Source organism: Eleutherodactylus coqui, chromosome 5 (genome assembly GCF_035609145.1).
Source record: "Eleutherodactylus coqui strain aEleCoq1 chromosome 5, aEleCoq1.hap1, whole genome shotgun sequence".
In the NCBI taxonomy this organism is placed as follows: Eukaryota; Metazoa; Chordata; class Amphibia; order Anura; family Eleutherodactylidae; genus Eleutherodactylus; species Eleutherodactylus coqui.
The window spans coordinates 164,994,698-165,018,959 of record NC_089841.1 but is presented as its reverse complement, the minus strand read 5'-3'; the positions used below and the strand labels follow the sequence as shown (position 1 = coordinate 165,018,959).

Here is a 24,262-nt window from a genome sequence, read left to right as displayed (position 1 = left end):
CAAGGTAACAGTAGCCCCCTTATATATACTGGCGGGGAAAGGGATAGCTACATAATAAATAAAAAAGTCACAGGATTGGCCCTTTAAAACATTTTTTTAATGTACTCACTATTTCGAATATTGTCCCAATCAGTGCTAGCAAAAAATGGATGACAGCACAAGTCTTCATATTTCAATCTTTCCCTTTGTCCAGAGAGTAAACTTTGGATAAGATCAAGAAAATTTTTGCTGATTTTCGGTTCATCTGGAAACTTTAGGAAACGCTGTCAAAAGCAATTAGGAGGAAATTAAATGCTGCAAAATATAAAAGCATATAAAACACAATTCTAAAAATTAAAAAAATTTTAGTAACCTGAAAGTTCATGATATTGTTGAACGTTTTTGTGGTTGTCCCCTCTGTAAATGGAGATTTTCCATATAACATTTCATAGGCAATGATGCCTAGAGACCACCAGTCACATTCAGGACCATAAGTGGCTTTTCCATCCCCATTCATTACCATGAGCGCTTCTGGAGCCATATAATCTGGTGTACCAATAGGAAGCTGTGCATTCATCTGAAATATAAATTCCGACTTGTTAGAAGGCAGCAAAATATGGAGACCAAGTTATAAGTCATGGAACTCAATGGACTTACCACTTTATTTGATGTTAGTCTTGCGGCTGATCCAAAATCTACTAGTTTAACATGCCCAGTGCGATCAATGAGAATATTTTCTGGTTTAATATCTCTATGGAAGACAATATATGCAGTATTCAAACCAAAAATAACATAACATTAATTAAGAACACAATAACAAATACCATCCATAAAGGATTATAATTAAATCAGTTTATTTATTGTAGGCTCCACTCTGCTTTTCCAGCAACCTCAAGATAAGCCTATTATAATCAACTGCAGACCAAAATGACCAGTGGAGCACACAGAAGCCAAAAGGGTCCTTATACTTTCCGGTTTCTAAAACTTCAATGCCATGATTGGCGTAGCTCACAAACATCAAACCCCTCCAATACTGGATTGATGGCATATCCTAGCCATTTCTCAAAGCGTACCTGTCCCTTTAGGCGACTTTTCATAATAAGTTCTTGTCTGTGTACATGAGGAAAAAAATAAAGTTATCTTGTAGAGATGATACCTTTTAGAGACTAACAAAAACAAAGTAAACTGTTACAGCAAGCTTTCGAATCTACTTCAGATTCTTCATTAGGCTTCCAACAAGACAGATGCAAAGAATCACATATACACATGCACATAGAAGGACAGGGGCAAAGTGTGATAAATTCCATTTTTAACAATAATAGAACCCAATGAGAGAGAGAGAGGTCCTTAATTAGTCTACAGAGAAGGATGTGTGAGTTTTAAGGCTTCTAAATGGAGGTTTGTCCAGAGCTTTGGTGTCCTCACTCTTTCTGAGCCACGTCTCAGTTGTTATAGCCCACCATAAAACCCTGACAAATCTTTAGGCCTGTGTTGAGAGTTTCAAAGATGGTCATAATTTTATATTCCCAAATTTATCGATCTTTCAGGGATTTGAAGTTGCCTTTTAATATAACAACTGTCATGTGTTCTATTTTGTACATTTGGCTGAAAAAAAAAAAACAAAGCTAATTCTGTCTTCCTTTCTTGAATTGTGTGGTGATGCTCCTCATCCTCACTTTGAGTTTTTATCCTGTTTCTCAAAAATAATACCTTCTATCTGACATTCAAAGCACAGAATCGGGTACACAGCACTGGACATGGAACATGTGAATGTCCCAGAGATCATATAGTCTTGCTGTGTGTTGGGGATTTGTATCTTGTCCATGGTCGGTACGTCAGCAGGTTTTGCAGTTCAGTATATTGTAGGGATAAGTTCCTTTTTGCGTGTCGGAGGGCAATGCACTCCTGATTATAAAGTTTCTTAAATTTAGAGGGAGCAACAGAAGGGATGGGTCCGGAAATATGGTTTTCAGGTGGCCATCCTTATGGTATCCTTTTAGATGGTATAAATGTTCATCCCTGTCTGTTGGGCTGTCTGCTTAGATGAATGGCTTCCTTGGGTTTCTAACTTTATTTTGGGCTAAAACACCTGAGACACCTGGTTCAGAAAGAGTCCAGAGAAAGCAGGTCGCCAGCAGCACAAATTGTATATCCCTCCAAGGGCTGGGCATAGATTATGCAGTAGCCAAAGAAACAGGTGAATGGATCCTTATCACCAAAATCACATGCAGCAATGAAAAAAGAGTTCGGCAGCATCCAGGGTGCAAATTGATATCCAAAGTTTTATTCCCCCATCACAGAAAAACAGGCAACGTTTCGGCCATGTTAACCTTTGTCAAGCTCACTCATAGTGGTGCACAATCACATATAAATAGTATCACAGTAAAGCAATTAACAAATCAAAACCCTCCACCTAGTTTGCAACCCCTCCTAGTCACAGATGTCCATTTGCATACAATTATCTCAGGTGCCAGCATCTCCCTCCTCCTCCAGGCTGTCATCTCCATTGTGATCACATGAGTGTGTACTATCAGCGTCTGCTTTCCTCTACTGCGCATGTGTGAGAAGATCGCCGGTATCGCTTTGTCACATTGCAACGTCATCCGCTACGTCATGGGTGACGCCCACATGATCTCAATAAACATATACCGCTATGCTGTGGCTCAGCCGGCATAAAAAAACAGCATTTCTGAACAGACTGCACAGTTTAGTCAGTGAACAAATGCATCCGGGATCCTGCACTTTCAAGGGAGGCATTACGTTCCTTTTGCATTATGCAAATATCACATACATACGCTGTTATTATATCCTCAATAGATGTATAGTTTAACCAGTTGTTATCCTGCTACAAATAGATTATAAAACTATGCACAGAAGTATTTTTTATGTACATTAACTCGTGCATGGTCATGGAATTCTGATGCCGTATAATATGTAATATATAATCATGTAGAACCAATGTAGCAGGATATCAAAGCATATGCTAACATCTCTTATAATAATATCATGTATAGTGTCAAATGGTTATCCATCGTTTTATAGTCTCAATGTATCAATCATGAGACACAACATATCACATAAATCATACAAGATGCGCAATCATGCAGTAGTGCTCATCATGTGATATTATAATGAATATATGTAATTTTTTACATTCACCAACCTTGATATGATCATATGGCACTATATCATGCGATTATATCAAATTATTCATATTGTTGTTTCTCACATTATAAGTCACATGTATATCACAATTATAAATACCATCACATAATGCATATCCTGCAAAATTATGAGATTCATTATGCATAATTCTTCAGTTATAGTATAACTTCTTGGTGTGTCCCGAGGTGTAAAACACAAGGAGGGAGAGACTTAAGGACTTTTCTCCCTGTTCTGTTATTGTTTTAAACACAATTTATTACACAATGTCTCTGTCCTTTTATTTGTATGTATATAAAGGATTCTTCAGATGTGTATTGTTAGAAGCCTGATGAAGAATCCCAAGTGGATTTTAAAGCTTGCTGTAACATCTTCCTTTTTTGTTATCCAATAAAAGGTATCATATCTACAAGATTACTTTAACTTTTTACTCTACTCGTTACACGGTACCAAAAGTTTCATTGACACATGAGTAACAACACTATTTTCTGCCCATTATATATCTTGTAAATGGAATTTGTCACCAGCTTTGCCCTCTGCGACCCCAATAAATGTGAGCTTCTACTCACCTTGTGTTTGGAGACTAGTTATAATATCCTTCATACACAACAGCAGTAGCAGCAGCACGGAGGACACTATACAGCAGCACTAATAGTGCAGCTGTAAATCCAGCACTGAGGTGAGATAAAACATTTACTAAATCCCGAACCATGAATCTTAAAGCTGGTTTTTCCTCCCCCTCTCCTCTCAATAGACCTGTATGGAAAGCATGTAGCCTGATGCCTGAGCAAGCAGATCTGTCTTGAGACCACTTTTTGCAATATTTTAAACAGATTGATCAGTACAGAAGAAGTGGCTAATAAGTGACAAAAGAGACATTTTTCTCAACTACTGATTGATGAAAAACTTGTTGACACCACAGTACCCGAGAAACACAAACCCTTTAATGTGTGTAGTCAACTTCAGCAGCAGATTGTAGAACTGCACTGTTTTACCATTAACTGCTGATGCAGCTGCCAAGGTAAATCCCTCAAATATCCCGTGAGGCATACTGCCAGGACCAAACAGTATGGTGCTAGACTCCGCTTGCTGTCGCCTCCTCTCAAGTCTCCAGTTGCACACAATCCATCCTAGCTATATTTTTACATTCCAGAACAGGTTTCCCATAGGCTGAACAAACAGCAGTCATTTTTCTTTTCCTGGAGGACCCCTTTTATGTTTTTTTCCTGCTACTGTTTTATTAAATGGGTTGTCCAGCAAAAAAAATCTGTAGCAAATAACTTAGCATGTTGCAAAAACAAACTAGGGAAACTCAGTTTACCGACCCCTCGCTGCCCACTACTTCATGCTACAGCAATGATGTCCCGACACAGGTACATGCGAGCGCTACATCCATTCACTGAGCTCAGCACTCGCATGCCATATATGATAACATCAACACTAAGGCAAGTGACTAACTGCATGCCCAACATGTCATCGCTGCAAAATAATAAAAGCCAGTGGGGACCACTGGAAAGTCGGGAAAGATGCAGTATGGGATTTAAGAGGCAATTAAGGCTGTATTTACACAGTTAAGAATAGAACGCGAGTTCTGTGCAATTGCGAGACGCATAGAGCTCACATGTAATAATCACTATTTTTTATGGGTTAATGCACATGATCGAAAAATCAGAGCATGTCCTATTTCCAAGCACGTCTTGCGAATAGGACTTGCAATGTGCAGTCTCCTGCACAGCACATGGATGGGTGTCTGTGTGCTGTGTGATGCTAGCTGCACTCGAGAATCTCAGGCACAAGTCACTCTCGGAAGAGTAAAAAAGGCCCAGAGGCATTTTTTAAAAAAAGCGTTATAACATTTATTGCTGTTAGGTTAATTTCTTAAACTCCTTAACAAAATGACACCTATAAAATATATCTGTAAACAGGATTCATTCTCAATTTTATTTCCCTTGTATACAGGTGTATACCATGTATATAGGGGGGGGGGGGGGGGAAGGAGACCTGAACTCCTACGGAACCTCTTAATCTAGTAAAAAGTAATATTTCTTGAGCAAATTGTCCTCTCAGGGTGGTTTTACACTGACGATCTCAATTTGGCTGCAAGAAAATCGTGGCAAAGCCGTGACTTTTCAGCGTCAGCGATGCTTTTTCTCACAAAAAACATTGCTGCCGCTTGCGGCTTTCTTACACTTTTTGGCACAAAAGTCAATAGGAACTTCTAATGTTGAAAACGCATCTCACTACAATCGCATGTTTGTGCTTTGTGATGTGATAAAAAGGAGGCTCCATAGGGAAACATGGGAGATGAAAAAAAAGCGAAACGCAGAAAGATAGGGATTTCTTTTTCCACACAACATTGCATGAGTGATAACATCCCAAAGGGTAATGAAACCGTTGAAAATCATTAATTTCAGAATTTCACGCGATTTTATCGCAAGTGTGAAACTGACCGTGAAAATAAGACCTACCTCAAAAATAAGCCCTAGCATGATTTTTAAACTGTGTCCAGGCAGCTATACATGTAAAAAAAAAAAGAAATATTTTGGAGCAAAAATTAATATAAGACCCAGTCTTATTTTTGGGGAATCACGGTAGTAAGGTGATAATCTTATGTTAATGTGCTCAGCAATAATCATTAGAATAGTTACACTAAAACAATTGACCAATTTAAAATAAAATGTTCATCCATCTGCTCACCTGTGTACATAGCCAAGCTGGTGGACACTATGAATTGCAAGGACTATTTCTGCCAGATAAAACTGGGCCATACTTTCATCAAACTGCTCATCATAGCGATTCAATAAGGACAGCAAGTCTCCTCCTGGCTGATACTGCATAACCTGTAGACATTGTATAAAGTTATATATAATAATTCAGTCCACTGAATCAAGCACACTATATGGACAAAAGTGTTTGGACACTGCATGTTTTTCAGATAAAGTGCTTTATTATCCTACTTAGTAACGTGTCGGCCCTCCTTTTGCTTGTATTACAGTGTTACCTTGTATTTAGTAACGTGTCGGCCCTCCTTTTGCTTGTATTGCAGCGGTAACACGTCGAGGCATACTTTCCACAAGTTCTCTGTAAGTCTTGGCAGGAATAGCCCATCATTCCTCATGCCAGGCTGTGAGAAGAGATTGTTGTGAAGATGGGCGTGGGTGGCGGTGTCGTACCCGTCGCTCCAGTTCGTCCCACAAGGGCTCGATCAGATAAATTTTTTTTTTTTTACCCATGGCCTTCCCAGCATACCATTCGGCAAACTCAGTATTTGCATATTTGCTGTTTTTCTGCAGTGTCCAAATACTTATCCCCATATAGTGTATGTCATTTGCTTTGCCCTCAGGCCCGCTATAGTGCACTTCTCCCTCAGTGACACCCACTTATCAGACATGAAGACCTTATCCTGTGAATGTGCCATCAAGGTCTTTGGCTGGATTATTTCTTTAAGTGAACATTATGTAACAATTTTGTTCTCTCAAAGTGATATTCCAAATTTGTTTAACATATTTATAGAATATACAATTTTCTAATATACATGAGTTCACAATGCTGAACTCTGATAGCGGTAGACTCCTGTCCATGCACATGGAGTCCTGTGTGGAGCATCTTAGAGCTAAACATGGATTTAGTCAAGTGATTCCTCACATATGACCCCCTTCCAATCACATCAACCGTTAACAAGAATATACGACATATAGAACTCAGAACCTTTTACGTTATGTAATTTTTTTTTTAGTAGCTGAATAATGTAGAATGGTCACATGATGAGAGGGCGAGGAGGGGGGGAGGGGGAGGACGCATGATCAAGCTCAGAGACAGCACTGCATAATAAGGCTAACTTCACATGGGCGAGCGCGATATGGGGCCGTAAAACCCGCCCCAATATCACACTCGCCATCCATGTGAAATCCCCGAGTGTGCGTGACGTATTCATGTGAAAACAGCCTTGCATCACTTAGGGGATGCATGGAACCTCCACATCCCCAATGGGTGGTGCGATGCAAGAACACGCACAAAATAGGACATGCAGCGATTTGATTCCTGCATCGTGGTGCCATGCAGGAAGAGAAAAAAAATTAATTTAAAAAAAAAACGCTCATGTGTATGACCCCATTCAAAAGTATGGAGTGCAAATTTGTGTGTCTCGCAACGCACAAATTTCGCGTGATTTTCTCGCCAGTGTGAAGTCAGCCTAAAGGCATGATTCACCATGTTCTATGGATTAAATACATGGATTAAATAAAGATGTAAATACCCTACTTTTAATATCTAATGAGCAGTAGACACCAGACTGATACCTAAAGTATATGGGCTTGTTGGAAATCCCATTCCAAAACCATGGTCATTCATGTAAAGAGTGCTCGACTCCACACCGGTAACAGCCACCGCTCTTCTGGGAAGGCTTTTCACAAGATTTTGCAGGGGAATTGTGTCCGTTCAGACAAAGTATTTGTGAGTTCAGGCACCAAACTTGGAGGAGGTCTAGCTTGCAATCAGTGTTATTCTGCTCATGTGCAACCCTTTCTTCATAGAATGCAAGACCAGAAAACAATCCACGTTCATACGCACTACTAAAGGAAAAGGACACCTACAACCCAGAGTAGAGCACTAGCAACAAGCAGCGGCTGTTGGGCACTTCAATCATCCATGTATTACTTACACTGCCACTTCTCTAAATGGCCACCATATAATACAACTTTTTTCCTGCAGAGAAAACATCTGCCTAGCTGCAGCTTTCCTGGCAAGATCAGCCCCACATGGTTGTCTGTAGTTAGACAACACCTTCAGGGACCTTTCACATGGGACAGGACGCAGCTGCGGAATTACACACCAAAATCCGCAAATGTAAATGCAGTTTTTAATGCGGAATTTAAGCCATTTTCAATTCCACATCAAAATCTGTAGGTAGCCTGCAGATTTTCACGTGGCATTTACCGTGGCTTGCAGTGCGTCCAATGAGAAAGGTCCCTAAAGCAAAGCTTTTAAGTGAGTGCTTTTGTGTCGCTCTCAGTTTTCATCAATTATTGCATTACTTCACCAGCTTCATAACTAAATAACATCTCTCTGTGACATCTGTAGCCGCTACGTTACTTACTAGGTAGAGGTGCTCCTTATCCTGAAAAGCATACTGTAGTGCAGGTATCCATGGACTATTATGGTTACTCAATATATTTCGCTCTTCTTCAAAAAAAGACACCTAAACAGAAAAGGAGGATAAATATCAGGATACATTCTGAAATGTCTTAGCGGTTTGCTTTATTGGTATACAACGTTTTACCTCATGATAAACATCTATACAGATCTAATAAACAGGATTTCCCACCATTGACATTTATTGCAGATATATAGCTGTGAGCAAGACCTTAAGGCGTCATGTCCACGGGCCCGCTCGGTTTCCCCATGCAGAATCCTGCAGCGGATTACACCCGGCCCGCAGACATGAGGCCAGAAAATACATTATACTCACCTGTCCGGACGCTGCGGGGCTCTCCTCCGTGCAGGCCAGATCATCTTTCTTCTGCACAGCGGACGCGCTCAGGACAGCGGAGGCGTGCCGCGCGTATGCCGTCTTTTTTTTTTTTTTCTTAACTCCTGCTTTCCCGCGGTCTACAGCACAGACCCAGTGACTGCTGCGTCTATGCCGCGCATCTGGACGCCTTCCATTGGCTTCAATGGAACCACACAAAAATAAAACGTGCTGTGGTTGTTTTCCCAGGCGTGCAGGTGACAAATGATTCCCTATGGGCGAGGATCATGCGTGCAGGTAACCCGCGCGGATTTAATAGATCTATTTTCCCCGTGGACACTGGGCCTAAACCACTCCAAGGGCAGGAGCAGAATTGGGACGCACCTTAGATAAGCACTGTTCATATGGCCATAACAGGGCCTGGACAAATTTTACAAGGTCTAGAAGGCAGCAACATGACAGAGGGGTGGGTCCACACAATCTGACTGAGAAGCCATTACTGCTACAGGTTCACCACCCAACCCAGTAGTCAGAATACAGGTCCCCTTAATTGTAAGCCCCACTTTACTCTGTTATGTGACAGTGGCAGATTGCTCTCTGCCTGGTGATTGTGTTCTTTGACCACTCTGCAAGTGTTCATCAAATGACCTGGCAGAAAAAAAACTATAAAGGCCGGGACGGAAAAACCTTATCACCATGGATGATTATCCAAGTAAAGGGTTTTGTCCAGTGCTGCCTTCACAAATCAAATATCAATGGCACAAGATAAGGATAGGAAAAAGTGTCCCCCCCCCCCCCCCCCAACTTTTTTCTGTTGCAAAGACAGTCTGATGTACAGTGCAAAAGTGGGTCTTTTTCTACAAAAACATGCTCTCCAATTACTCTTTTAAATAATGATGGTCAAAAACTGCACCCTGCATTAATGTGAGGCTTAGGCCTCCTTCCCACGGAGGGATTTTCGCCGCGTAATTCGCGGTGGAAATCCGCTGCGTTGCCCGCAGCTATTAGGTTCTATTGAACCTAGTAGCTCAGTGCTTACGGTGCGAAATTTCACCGCGGAATTCCGCACCGTGAAATCTCCCGTCCTCACCTGCGGCATGCTCTATTTGCCGCGGTTGTACTCGCGGACGGCTTCCATTGCAGTCAATGGAAGCCGTCCGTTCACGCTATCTTCCGCTGTAGCACAGCAGAAGATAGCGTGAAATCGCCTCTCCGCCTACCGACGCCGTGTCATATGAAGCGAGAACACCAGATCCGCAGGTAAGTATGGGGGTCTCTGGGGGTGGCCGTGACAGGCTCCGCCGCGGAATTCTGCTAACTACAGCAAAGATAACACATCCCTAGGTGGAGCCCTCTTTTAGAAATAGAAAGAAAAAACTTCTAAGAACCTGTTCTTGTTTAAGAAGCGCTTTCTTCTTCATCACTTTCATAGCAAATATGTCTCCTGTAAGCTTCTCCTTAACAACATGTACGTCTGCAAAGTGACCCCGTCCAATTACATTCTTTACTTCAAAATCCTTAACACTGGGTTGGAGCTCACGTAACTCTGCAATAGTTTCAGAATCTGCAGAAAGAAAAAATATATAATATTATAAATTGTATTTAGTATTTTGATCCTGTAGTACTGAAAAGTGTTACAATGCCCATACTTACTTACAGAGCGGCTCCCAGTGCGCGTGGAGGTTCTAAGCAGACAGTTTACGAAGTGCACTCTAAATGTAAAGGCCCATTTAGACCCAACGATTCTTGCTCAAAAATCGCTCAAAGCCGTCTTTTGAGCAAGAATCATTGGGTCTAACTGCACGGACATTGTGAAATTTTCGTTAACGAGTCAGTCATTGGTGTCTTTCAGCAAGCTGAAGCGAACGATGAGCCAGGACCGTGCGCTGAGTTCTTAGCGGGACACCGCTGATACTATTGTTTCAGCTGGTATCCCGCTTGGAGAACACAGCCGGAATATGAAGACGACAGCAGTCCAGCTGTGTTCTGCATACCCCGCACGGAGCACACAGCTGTATACAGCTGTGTATGCCGAAGACTGCGCTGCAGATGTGTCCTGCATACGCCACTCGGAGCGCTCAGCTGAGCGCTTCAAAGAGGAGACAGCTGTATGCAGAATATGGCGGTCCCACTTGTCTTCTGCATACAGCGTGAGCCTTCATTTACACACCTATGCAAAGTGAACGCTCAAAACTCTCACTCAAACTGACGTTTGAGCAAATTTTGAGCAATCATCTTCCCGTGTAAATGCACACAACGATTATCGCTCAAAAGATGTCTTGAGCGACTTGTGAGCGATAATCGTTGTCTAAATGGGCCTTAACAAATGGGCTGCTTAAATCGTGTCCATCAGTTACACTGTGCTTTGGCCAAGTGCTCGTTATACTTGTATGAAACTAAATACAATCCGGTATCCTAGAAAAACATTTTACAAGTTACATATAGACTGAATACAGAAAAGAGGAGTTACTCCGGTCTTGAGTTACATCCGACATTATTGTTAAAAGCTGCACTAACAATTCTTCTGGTTTCCATTGGGAAACGTAGACAATCTTGTTGACAGACATAGGCTTAACAGCTTCACTGAGCACCTACAATATATATCAGTGTGTGCAGACAGTGACAAAGCAAGGAATGTTAAGACTTTAATGGGCTATTCCCATCTAAAAATGTTATGGCATCACAGCTATATGCCATAACACTATGATCAATGGTGGGCCAACCTTCGGTACCCCTGGCAGCAAAGGTTCTCAGGACTTTTTGGCTTATCTCCAACACAGCAGCACTTCTGGCCACTCCTAGAATGGTTCTGTGTTGCAATTCCATATACAACAAACAGTAGTTCTGCAGTGAAACCACCACATCGCTTAGCCAGTGCTGCGTACCCCTTCATACCTAAGATCAATGGGAAATAGCAATTTGCCATCACTTATTGTGATGGGGAAACCCCTTTATCTTGGTAGTTTACAGAGCTGTAAAAGCCATTCTGAGGTAAGAATATAGGCGACATGACAGGGTCAGAACAAGATAAAATATAATATATACTTTAACAAACACAATGGCTTTTTATTGGCGATACATTAGTACGTAAAAGTAACTTATCCAACTAAACATCACCCTTTATTTGTGACTGTTTAACTAACAGGCTTGTAGTCTACAGCAACCAATCACAGTGCAGTTTTTTACTTTTCCAAAGCAGTTTATGAAAATAGAAAGCTGATTGGTTGCTATGGACAATAGGGCCCATTTCCAGTAACACAGTTTTGATAAATGAGACCATTGTATTTCAAAAGGTAGCTGAACCAAACTTACATTTTTTGACAAAGTTAGATACATGTTTAACCTTCATTAAAGCTGGACTGTTGCATTCGTCAAAGAGGAGAAATAAGGAATCCAGAAGTCCTTCCCTGGTTAGAGTAGGCAGTTGTTGTTGCAAAGGGGACTGACATGATAATTTTCCCTAGTAAGAAATATAAAGAATTGTTATCATCACTACCCAGACAACACATGAACCTATAGCAGTTAAAGTCCCAATTGACATATCAGTTTTTTCACATGAATAGTGTGAAATAAAACACATCAGATACTATTCTAATATGATTTGCAGACTAGACTCGCCCATTCAAGTCAATGGGGATGAAAAACATAAAAATGGACAGAACACATGCCGTCCATATTTCATGGATCCATTGCGAAGAAATGCAGAAAAGAAAATGAAAACATGTTACAGTTTTTTTTGTGGACATGAAAAACGTAAGTAATTAAAAAATGGAAACATGGACGACACATGAAACCACACTCTGCTGAAAAAATGGCCTAAGTCTTCCTTCACATACAGCTTTTTGAGACTTTATAGCCTGTAAAAAATGCCATGAATTTTCATACATTCATTATAAGCTGTTTGTTTTTTAATAAATACATGCTTGAATTTTTTTTTCCAACCATTCTTTTCAAAGAAAACACCTGAAAAAATGCTATAAAGCATGCTGCCGTTTCAAAAAAAAATGCCATGGACCCAAAACTTGCCCTCAAGGTAAAGAAAGATGCAATACAACAAAACACTGTAGTGCATTTCATAACTCTCAATTGACCCGCAGCTAATATCTAAACCTGCTTTTTTGCCAAATAGTTGATATGGTAAAAAGCTCTATGTCTCATCCGTTTTCCAGAATAAATATGGCACCTCCAAATTCCAGGGTCGATGAATATCGTATGCACAGGTACAGATGTCCCTGTGCTGTCTGATGCGAGCTTCACCCGAGTTTCTTAAACACTGTATAAAGGCGGCTTTACACGAGCGTGTGTTTGTGTGTACATATGTGCGCACCCCTGTATGTGCAAAAACACGTGTGTATGCAGGTGTGCATTGCCTTCAATGGAGCCGTGGCTGCTGCCGGTGGCACCATTGGAGGCAATCGTCTGCTGACACCCCTTAATTGTTTTTCAGGGAAGAGCTTTAAATATAAGCTCTTTCCTGAAAAACAACCATTTTAGTGTAAAGAAAAAATAAATTTATATTATTTTTATATATATATATACACATATACACAAACATACACTTACTTGTCCACCGCTGCTCTGTTCCCCCTCACCTTTCTTCAGCTGCCGGGGCTCAGCCACGTCCGCTCTGCGCTGTCCCCAGCTCTGCAATGCAGTTCTTTGAGCGGGCGGGGAATTAAAATCCCCGCTTGCTGAAAGAGCTGCTTCTGATTGGCTGAGGCGCACTCTGTCAATCACAGGCAGCTCTCGCTAAATGAATAACAGGAAAGAGCTGCCTGTAATTGGCTGAGCGCCTCAGCCAATAAGAAGCAGCTCTTTCAGCAGACGGGGATTTTAATTCCCTGCCTGCTCAAAGAACTGCATTGCAGAGTCCGGGACAGCGCAGAGAGGACACGGCTGAGCACCGGCAGCTGAAGAAAGGTGAGTGCATGTTTTTTTTAATTTTTTACACTAGTTTCCCTTGTTTTTCAGGGAAGGGCTTATATTTAAAGCTGTTCCCTGAAAAACAATTACATGGTGCTGGCAGCTGGATTCTCTACTGCAGCTGTCATCTGTGACAGCTGTGGTAGGGAATTCTTTATTCTCCGCAGGGATGAAGAATTCCTTTGCTGCATCTGTCACATCTGTGACAGATGCAGCAGGGATTTCTTTATTCTCGTCTGAAGCCACCCTAATACACATACAGCTGTCTGAATATGACCTTATTGTCTGCATGTTCAGAGTGTTACAAGCTTAGCAAATTAGTTGCACTCCCCTTAATGGTTAATCAACTATGCAACATCCCAGTATAGTATAAGGCCTCATTTACACGTCCGTATTTGATCAGTATTTTTTATTCTCTTTCCATTATATATTTTGTGTGTTTATGTTGCACTTCTGGTTAGGTGCCCGACAATCATTCTGCGTAAAAGGATCCCGTCTCTATCATTGTGGGAGAAAATGCTACCTGCAAAAAGTTATGGAGTCGTGTAGCTCTGCTGGTGATGGGCTCCGACAGACTGTCTGTTCCACCGCGGATTCCAACTTTGAATTTTAACATTTCTGGAACAACAAATCACATTATAAATGGTACCATTTCTGATTTTAGAACATTTTATACGATTAGTAGCTGAGTGATCACACAAAACTGATAGATGACTTGCTATGATGAAAATGAATGTAGAGGAGTTACAAAAATCAGCCGTATTCATCCACCTAAGATTAATACAGTGTTTCCTTACCCACCTGTAGTGCCCTTGGTAAGAGAAGTATGAGGCAGTAAAAGGTCATATTGGGATGAATGAAAGTAGTCAGAGCCCAATGCTTGGAAGAGGAGCATAGTCTCTTTATTCAAGTGATCAGTGGGGGTCTCAATGCCTCTTCCCCAATTAATTACAGCTTCTGACATATTCCTATGACATAGCTACAAAGAGTAGCCACCACACTAGCAGATTCAACGGGACCATGTAATAAAAACCAATCATTAAAATATTAGCAGCCACCACAGCGCTTCCAGGTGATAACCGCTAATTATAGGGACTGCTTGATTGTAAGGTATCCAAATGGGTCAACCCCTTTAAAGGACCACTCAGGTGACTTTTTAAATCATTAATTACGTAGCTATCACCCAGTATATATTAGTTGGCCAGTGTTACCTTGGTTAGTTATTTCTGACTATCTGAAACTCCAGGCTTCCTTCTCCTCAGATGGTCATGTGATCTAAATTCTGAACAGCTCAGATCTTAGGCTTATGCATAAATTTTCTAGACAATTTCACAGTCTGTTATGGTGCTCCATGGATCTATTACAGAAACTGTCTAAAGGGAACAAAGACACCCCTATCACAGTTATTGATGATAATCTCAGAGCTCCTGTAACACAGTTATAATAGAGGAGATCACAGCTCATCCCCTGTGTACTTATGGTCTGTAGCTTATTTAAGTGAATATAGGTTATGATTATATTTAACTTTCCTCCAGCAGGCAGAAGTGGTATAGCCTCAAGTAATGCTGTGCTGATGCATTATGGGCTAAATAAGAAAAAAAAAAAAAAAATCTCAGCCTCAAGAAGATATCAGACAGGAGGCTACACTGACTGAAATAATAGAGTAGACCTCCAGAGTGTGACAAGCAATTAGGTGAGAGGGCAGGGATGGAAAAATGTGTTTTTGGCAGAGTGGTCCCTTAACCCGTTAACGCTACAGGAGGTACAGTTATGCCCTACAGCGTTGGGGTATGTATGAAGGGAGATCACGGGGCGACCTCTCTTCATACAGCGCAGGTGTCAGTTGTTTACTACAGCTGACACCCACGGGCAATAGCTGCAGTCAGCCGCGTCGCTTCTGGTTGGCACTATTAACCCTTTAAATGCTGCAGTCAATTTTGACAGCAGCATTTCAAATCCCTGAACGATGTTCAGGGGTCCCTTACAGCTCCCCTGCGATGAAATCGCAGGGGGCAGTGTGTGTGTCATGGCAGCTGGGGGCCTTCTGAAAGGGCCCAGGGCTGTCTTAGCAGACTGCCTACCAGGCCATTCCTGTGCAAGCCCTTAGTAAAACGTTATTGATCTTATTTTTACTCGTGTAGCATTACATAATACTGCAGGAGCGATCAAAGCATCGCTAGTTGTGGTCCCCTAGGAGGACTAAAAAAGAAAGTAAAAATAAGATCAATAAAGTTTTACTAATTATAAAAAAAAAAAAAAAAAAAAGTTTAAATCACCCCCCTTTTGCCATATTTATAATAAAAGAAACTAAATCATAAAACAAAAATACATATTTGGTATCGCCGCGTCCATAAAAGTCAAATCTATCCAATAAACGCATTATTTACCCCGCATGGTGAATGATGTCCAGAAAAAAAAATAAACACCGCCAGAAAGGCCCTTTTTCTGGTGACAATGTCTCCCAGAAAAAATGCAATAAAAAGCGTCCAAAAAGACATATGTATTCCATTGTACCACTTCAGGATGTCTCAAAAAAAGGAGCCCTCTTACAACTATGTCAATGGAAAAATAAAAAAGTTATTGCGCGCAAAAGATGGCAGCAGAAAATAATTTTTTAAAAATTAAAGGTCTTTGAAAAAAAATTAAAATAGCACAGCAAAAAAAAACAATACTAATTTTGCGTCGTAATAATCATATTGACCCATAGAATAAAGTTATGTCATTTTTGTTGCAGTTTATGCGCCGTAGAAACAAAACGCACTGAAAGATGCAGAATGTCTGGTTTTCTTCATTTTACTCCACTTAGAATTTTTTTGTACTTTTTCAGTGCATTATGTGGTACATTAAATAGTACCATTGAAAAATACAACTCGTCCCGCAAAAAACAAGCGCTCATACAGCGACGGCGATAGACTGGCGCATTTGTGAGCAACACTGAAAATACTATGGCATATTATAGAAAGAATGAATAAAATTACATTAGGTCGTTGGATGTAATAAAAGCATACCAATCGTTCCAAGTACATTTTCAGACTAAGGCCTCATGTCCACGGGGAAAATAATAATTAAAATCCGCAGCGGATCACCCGCGCGCGGATCCGCGCCCCATAGGAATGCATTGACCACCCGCGGGTAGCTAAATACCCGCGGATGGTCAATAAATGTGAATTAGAAAAATCATGGAGCATGAAAAAAAATGGACATGCTCCATTTAGGTGCGGATCACGCTCCGGATGGCCCCATTGATCTCTATGGGGTGCGGGAAATCCGCTGCGGGTGTTAAATGCCATTTATTTGGGTGCGTGAAATCTGCATGCGGATTACAAGTTTGGCTTCTTTTTCAGTGGCCTTGCATTTTTTTTCACGCGCAGATGCAAAAATGCCATCCGCGTGCATACACGCGTGAAAAAAAACGCATCCGCGTGTCATCCGCATGCAATAAAATACTATTTTAAGCTCATCCGCACTGCATCCGTGGCCCAAATCCGCGTTACAAATCCGGAGCAGATTTGATTTTCCCCGTGGACATGAGGCCTTAGCCTGTGTAGTGGTATTATAACTGCATTTCGGACCATAATGTCTACTACGTGCTGGATTTTTTTCAGCAATCTCCAACTTGAATGTTAGTTTCTCTGGAGACGAGCTCTATAAGGGTGCTTTCCACAAAGCAATGGAAAAATATGCAGCATAATGTGCATATCTTACATGTGCATTTTGATGCTAATTTCACCCTTTGCAAATCCGTAGCAATTCTGCTGAAGTTCTACATAAAAAATCCCCATTTGACCCCTTGAGAACACAGACACCTTTTTCCATTTTTATTTTCTTCTCTACACTTTCAAAAATTGTAACTTTTATTTTGCAGTTGATTTTTCTGCTTGTATTTTTCAATGGTATTCTTTGATGTACCATATAACAGCCAAATCGAGGGGCGATTACTCCCTACGGATCCTCCTCAACCTCTCTACAGCATTCAATACTGTTGATCACAACCTTCCCCTCAGTATGCTTCGCTCCATCAGCCTAAAGGACACTGTTCCCTCCTGGTTCTCCTCCTACCTCTCTGACGCGTCTCCTTTGCTAGCCCTACCTCCCTTCCTCTTCCCCTTGCTTTTGGGGTTCCCCAGGGCTCGGTCCTCGGCCCCCACCTTTTCTCCATCTACACAGCCCCTATTGGACAAACCATCAGGAGATTTGGCCTCCAATACCACCTGTATGCTGATGACACCCAGCTATACACCTCTTCCTGTGACATCTCTGCACCTTTCCTCCAAAACATCACCGACTGTCTGTCCACTATCTCTAACAACATGACCTCTCTCTACCTAAAACTAAACCTCTCTAAAACTGACCTGTTGGTATTTCTACCCTCCACTAACCGACCTCATCCTGACATCTCCATCTCAGTGTGTGGCGCCACCATAACTCCCAGACAGCACGCCCGCTGCCTTGGGATCATATTCGATGCCTATCTCTCCTTTACCCTCTACATCCAATCTCTGGCCCAAACATGTCGGCTCCACGTCAAGAACATCGCAAGAATCCACCCCTTTTCTCACTGTGGACACGCTAAAATCGCTCACTGTTGCCCTCATCCACTCTCGGCTCGATTATTGCAACTCGTTGCTGATCGGCCTCCCCTGATCCAGACTCTACCCCCTCCAATCCATCCTGAATGCGGCAGCCAGGCTCATCTTCCTGTCCAGCCGCTACTCGGACGCCTCTGCTCTGTGCCGGTCACTGCACTGGCTGTCCATCAAATATAGAATACAATTAAAACTCACTACCTTCATCCATAAAGCTCTCCATAGCGCCGCCCCACCCTACATTGCCTCCCTCATCTCAATCCACCGCCCAGCCCGCGCCCTCCGCTCTGCTAACAAAATCAGACTAAGTGCCCCTCTAATTCGAACTTCTCATTCCCGCCTCCAAGACTTCTCCAGAGCAACACCAGTCCTCTGGAACGCACTACCAAAGGCTATCCGAGCAATCCAGGACTAAAACTTCAGGTGTGCTCTAAAAATGTACCTCTTCAGGAAGGCAATACTATATCCCCCTAAACCAAACCCCTCTGTACGCTACCTGATAACATTGCTCCCCGACCTATTGACTACAATCCCTGCTAACCACCATTAACCGCCCCCTGCAGTCATACCATTTCTGCAATCACACTGCGTAATGTCTGGCCATTGTTCATGTGTATAGCATCCCTCACACTCCACCTCCCCATATCGTACACATATCCAGCCCCTTTACCTTCTGTATCACCCCATTATTTGTAGTATGTAAGCTCGTTGGAGCAGGACCCGCACCCCTACTGTTTCCATCAACTGATTACTACATGTAACCGTAGTTCTGTAATTTTTGTACTTTTTTCTCGGTATTCCCCCCCATCTTTGTAAGCGCTGCAGAATACATTTGCGCTATATACAAATTATTATTATTATTATTAATACTGAAAAATCTTTAGCATTCTCTAAGTGGAGTGAAATAGAAAAAAAAAAGCAATTGTGGCATTTTTGTGGGTATTGTTAGTACGACAAACATACAGTGGCAAATTGACAGTGTAAAAGTCTATCTGTTTCTGATGAACTAGCAGAGTGATCTGATCAGGGTCCAGGGGGAGCTCCCCAACTTCTCTCAGCCGCAGGACTGTGTACAATCATTTACATCTCCAGAGTGCTTTTAGGCAAGGTTCACACTGGTGCTGCGGGCTTCCATTGTTCAGCGGATCCAAACAAGGGAAAAACTGGAAGCGCTGGATATGGCACATGCCAGACAGATCCCACTGACTATAATGGGGTCCACGTTGATTCCAGCATGTCGGCCAGCATGCTGTGCCATTTCATCTAGGATTGTATGTAGGAGCTACACTGGAGGGTCCGTACAGAGAACTAACCTGACAAGGGGCATGGAAGATCTTATTAGTAAGGAAATATTTAAAAAATTAAACACTTTTGGTTATGAGAAGAGACGGCATAATTAACCAGCAGAAGTACATAAATGGCTTTTACAGGAACATACGAAAATACCCCCAGATGAGAAGCTGGCAATCCCTCTGTCTGGGGGGGGGGGGGGGGGGGGGGAGTTTTACTCTCTAGAGGCGAAAAGTCATCTTTGCCATAAGAGCTGTAAAGATAGCCCACCTCAGTAGCCGGTCACAGCTGTTATACTTCATGGCTTCAACATCAACACACATAGAAATATAGGATGGACAACAGGAAATTAGCCCACCTACGATCCCGGCACCACACTCCTTGGTAGAGCCCGTAGCCCTTTCATTTTACCCCAGCTATATAAGGGCACCTGTCTACAGGTGTATGTGAAAAACGCTGCTGGTCTACTTACAGCATTTTACCAGTATTTGTAAATACTGGGCCTGACGGCAGAGACCACGCATGGCTACGAGTATACTGCGCATGCCCGCGTATCACATGCACACGGAAATGCACAGTATGACTTTTTTTTTTTTTACTTCCCCGCTCTGTTTCAGAGGGGGGTGCATTTGGAAATGCTGCCCATATGCAATGTATTGCATATGAACAGCATTTCATACACAGCCTATACAATGATATAGGGCTCATGCTGCATACATAAGCATGCTGCACATGTGCATGGATCAGCGAAAGTCCATTGACTTTCATTGACCTCATGACCCCATGGTGTTCTCCCTGCAACAGTGATTAGTTATTGTGGAAGGCCATGTGCAAAGCATATCAACTAAGGAAGCACAAGAGGCCTTCACCGACAAGTACCAAGGTACAAAACCACCTGCTTGTAGTCAGAGCCTGGTTCAGAAATTACGTAAAACCGTGTCTGTCGCAAGCATAAAGAAACTGAGTCCTTCATTAGTCCAAACATCCAAAGTAGTCTGTGACATTCAGCAGTAGCTTGCAAAAAGTCCTCAAAAAACAACTTGGAGACTATTCCAGCAAGTTGGTGTATTTTGAATGGTGCGTCTCTGACCCTGAAACCATTCCGAATAGCTGTGTAGGAACTGTAAGAGCTCAAAGCTATAGGTGTAAGTTACTGTATGCGGCTGCTGACTGTGATTGCTAGAGGACTTCTGGACCATCGCTGTACTTTATGATGGAAGAACCGTGGTGTCATTTATCAGGTCATGTGAATTGACAGAATACGAGGTACTGGTCTACTGAACATCCCCACCTGACCCTGAGAGGTTCGAAAACTTGCTATAACATGTAATTTTTGCTAGCGATTAAAAGGTTTCATATCTACAAGATTACTTTGTTTCTCTTACTGAGAACAATCACACTTGACTCATGAAACACAACTACGTGACCAGAAAATTGGAGTTTGGTTCACAGTATCAGGAACACGAATACTGGGCCTAATTTTCTTTGAATCAACTGTGAATCCCGCAGTTCATCTGGGCAAGTTTGAACAGCTTTACAACCAACTAACACCAGAAGAAGAAAAAAAGTGCTGCTTTTTCATTGAGATGGGGCAACATATCATACCTCCCGCGACTCACTGGCACAGGTTCATGAACTGTTTACAGAAGGGCGAACTGTGAGTAAGGGGTTATGGCCACCGTGTTCCTCGAACTAGTCTGCATGTGATTTTTATCTTTGGGGAAATTTAAAGCAGAAAGTGTAAACCAATAATCCACATACCCTGGATGAACTCAAGGAAACTATCATGAACACTATTGACAGCATCACCGTTGAAGAGCTGCAGGCATTATCAGCCAACATATTACGACATGCCCAGAGGTGCATGGAAGTGAACTTTGGACCTAGGGAGGGAAGCAGTGTTCTAGAATTCATTCTCATTATTTCCTTGGGGGAACAAGATGAACATATCTTTTTTGACTGTGCTAACAATGCAACTCCTGACTCACAGTGTGATGCAAGCACGACAACTGTAGATTTCACAAACAGTACATCAGGGGCAGATATAACAGACAAGGCGAAAAAGAATGTACCTGTGACTATCAGTATGGTGGTAGACTTCCTTTAATAAGCCAAAGCATGAGATAAAAGTAACAGTATAGAAGTGTAACTGCGCCCTATTGTGATTGTCATGTCATCCAATGTCATGTCCGTGAGGGGAGAATGTTTGGTTAGCAGAAGAATAGCAAGGCTAGCTGTCCACGGGCGATATTTCATAGCGGGATCCGTGGCAATAAATCGCACGCGGATCACACTTGAAACGCTTTCCATAGGATAACTATGGAAAGCACAGCCCGATGTACACAAATGGGAAATCCAAAGCGATTTTCCGCTCGCGTCTAAAAATCGTGGTACGCTGCGATGAACCTATCATTAACATAGGCTCATTGCTGTGACCTTTAGTGCTTCCCCGCGGCGGAAAATCGCTCACGATATTCTGTCACGGCCGTGGACAGACGATCTAAAGGCAAGCTATTACAAAAGTCATTATTTCTCTGTTTCCTCCTAGGTGAACTAAACACATCTGCACAATCTCTGCTGGTTTGCAACAATGTATCAGTCTTGTAAGTGTCCTTACTTTATAGCCTGAACTAGATACAATTGTATCCACTTATCAGCTGGGCTCGGTATTTACATGTTCGTGGCCTCTGATTGTAAATAGGAATATTCTCATTCACTGACAAAAACTAATATCATGGATATAACAACTAATTAAAACATAAGGCACATTAGAAAGTCATAAAACTTTTCATATAGGCCAAGTTCACATGGGTCAGATTGCCTGGGAAATGTTCTGCAAAGAAATCCACAACACTAGGATTGGATTACAGATTTCAATGAGCAAAATCCACAACAAATCCATCTTCCTTCTGCATCACAAATAGTCACTCTGTGGGTTACAACATCCACACCGGACGTCTGTGCAGGAAGATTCTACCACCTGTGGATGAGATCATCCACTGTAATCCATTGAGAAGTCGGCATACCGTACCCTTATATTGTGATTACGCATTTATATAGAATTGGAAGATCCCTTTAAAGGGATTTCCCAGGAAAATACTATTGATGTCCCATCCTCAAGACAGGTCAACAGTTGAAAGTCTGGGGTCCGCTCTGGAAGAGGCATCGACTGGCCAGCGGTGGTGTGCTCACTAGAGGCCGCCTGGTGGCCGGGGTGGAGAATGTGATACTGCAGCTGATTTTGAGTCAGAATCCACACTTATAATGCAAATTTTGACTGTTTTGGATGCAGATATGGTGTGGATTAAGCTGCAGACAATCCACAGCATTTCTGCTAAGTGTAAACATACCCTAAGTGATCCTCTATGTATGTGCTGCCACTAATACAAGGTAGGTTTCTCCCAAACTACTGCACAGATCCACACACAGACATATCAGTGTAATCTGCGCTACCTTGTGCTGCCCTCAGAGGGGTGCAAAACAATGGTTTCTTAAAGTCTGTATTCACATGGGTGATTTTCTTGTGAGTTCTTTCCGCTTCTAAGATGGACAGAACCTGCATTGGAAAAGAGCCGTTCATTTAAAGGGGTTATTTAACACAAGATTTTCTTTTCTCTTGGAACAATGGTCCAAGTTTGAAAAAATGCTGCATACCCAGTTTTTGTACGATTCTTGGTGCGAATCACCCATCATTTTCTACGGCGACTAAAAGAAAAAAAAACGCATTGCACTCGCATGCAAGTGTCTTACGCTTTTAACGTGTTAATAAGGGATCACATTAACAAACAAAAAAAAAAGAAGAGGGGATGAGCCAAGCAGTGCAGAACGCAAATTAAAATACACAATAAATCACAAAAATGCATAGCAAACGCATGAAAACTGCATTAAGATTACAAGGAAAGAGTTTGCGTGTATAACGGGCGGGTCGGATTCTGCATACAGGAGCCCGCAGTGGAATCAGACCCTGCCTACCCATCCGGGTTTTCCTTTTTCTGCACTGTAGATGCGTGTGGACGTGCCGCCGGCGAACATGCACAATACAGGTTTGTTTGTTTTTTTAACTCCCGTTTTCCCACGGAATCCTCGGCTGCCCACAATGTCAACTGCAGCCGGGCCGCGGATTGGACAGCTTCCATCGAGTTCGACGGAATCCGTCCACACGGAATACACACTAAAATGGAGCACGCCGCAATTTATTTTCCGCATGCGGAATCCGGAAAACATATCTGTGTGTAAATTGAAGTGCGGACGCTTATGCCTCCCTATGGGCAGCTTGAATCGCGGATCTTCCGCAAGTCAGATCCGCCTGTGGACACTGGGTCTTAGACACATTTTCGTGATGCGCGAGGCCTCAGGTCCACGGCCGTACCTGTAAACCGCTGCGGCTCATCACTTCACCCGGGTTTCTCTGCCCATCGTTAGGCTATTTATGCTCATTAGATAATACATGAAATCCTGGTGACTTTGTGCGCGGACGCGCCTGCACGGATTTCCGCCGGCTGTTACACAACGTAGCGCTTGTGGCATTGCTGTCACCAGATACGCAGCTGGGAATGGACCACAGAAAACAATGCGCTGTACTCGCCGCCTATTTGCACTGGTGTGAATGAGCCCCGATGCTGGAGGCATGTAGGCAGGTCTGTGAGCCAGAAGGGAATGGGGACATATAGGAAGAACGTCTCCTCCCTCCTGCAGCTGCCATTCCAGTCAGGCCAGAAACTGTTGTATTAATATGTGGTGCCCGCCACCACCCGGTGACCCCCTCCCACGCCCGAGCAGTGACATCACTCCCCCGCACTGACAGCTCACCGGCTCCGCTTCTTACCGCCATCAAATTCAAACGAAACCCCGCTCC

General features: G+C 42.5%; 1 protein-coding gene across 3 annotated transcripts in view; it reads right to left on the bottom strand.

Annotated features, from left to right (window-relative positions):
- CIT (citron rho-interacting serine/threonine kinase) overlaps positions 1–24,262 on the bottom strand; it is a 140,833-nt gene extending 116,571 nt beyond the window's left edge. For 2 of the 3 annotated variants that reach the window (XM_066603664.1, XM_066603666.1), the window contains exons 1-9: positions 24,217–24,236; positions 14,055–14,149; positions 11,921–12,068; positions 9,997–10,172; positions 8,237–8,338; positions 5,839–5,981; positions 637–730; positions 353–556; positions 110–263 (exon numbers count right to left, since the gene is read on the bottom strand). In XM_066603664.1, coding sequence (XP_066459761.1) covers positions 110–263; positions 353–556; positions 637–730; positions 5,839–5,981; positions 8,237–8,338; positions 9,997–10,172; positions 11,921–12,068; positions 14,055–14,147 — 1,114 coding nt within the window. In that variant the 5' untranslated portion in view covers positions 14,148–14,149; positions 24,217–24,236. Of the gene's footprint in view, positions 1–109; positions 264–352; positions 557–636; positions 731–5,838; positions 5,982–8,236; positions 8,339–9,996; positions 10,173–11,920; positions 12,069–14,054; positions 14,150–24,216 lie in introns of all 3 variants that reach the window. The other variant, XM_066603665.1, reaches the window with a different exon arrangement.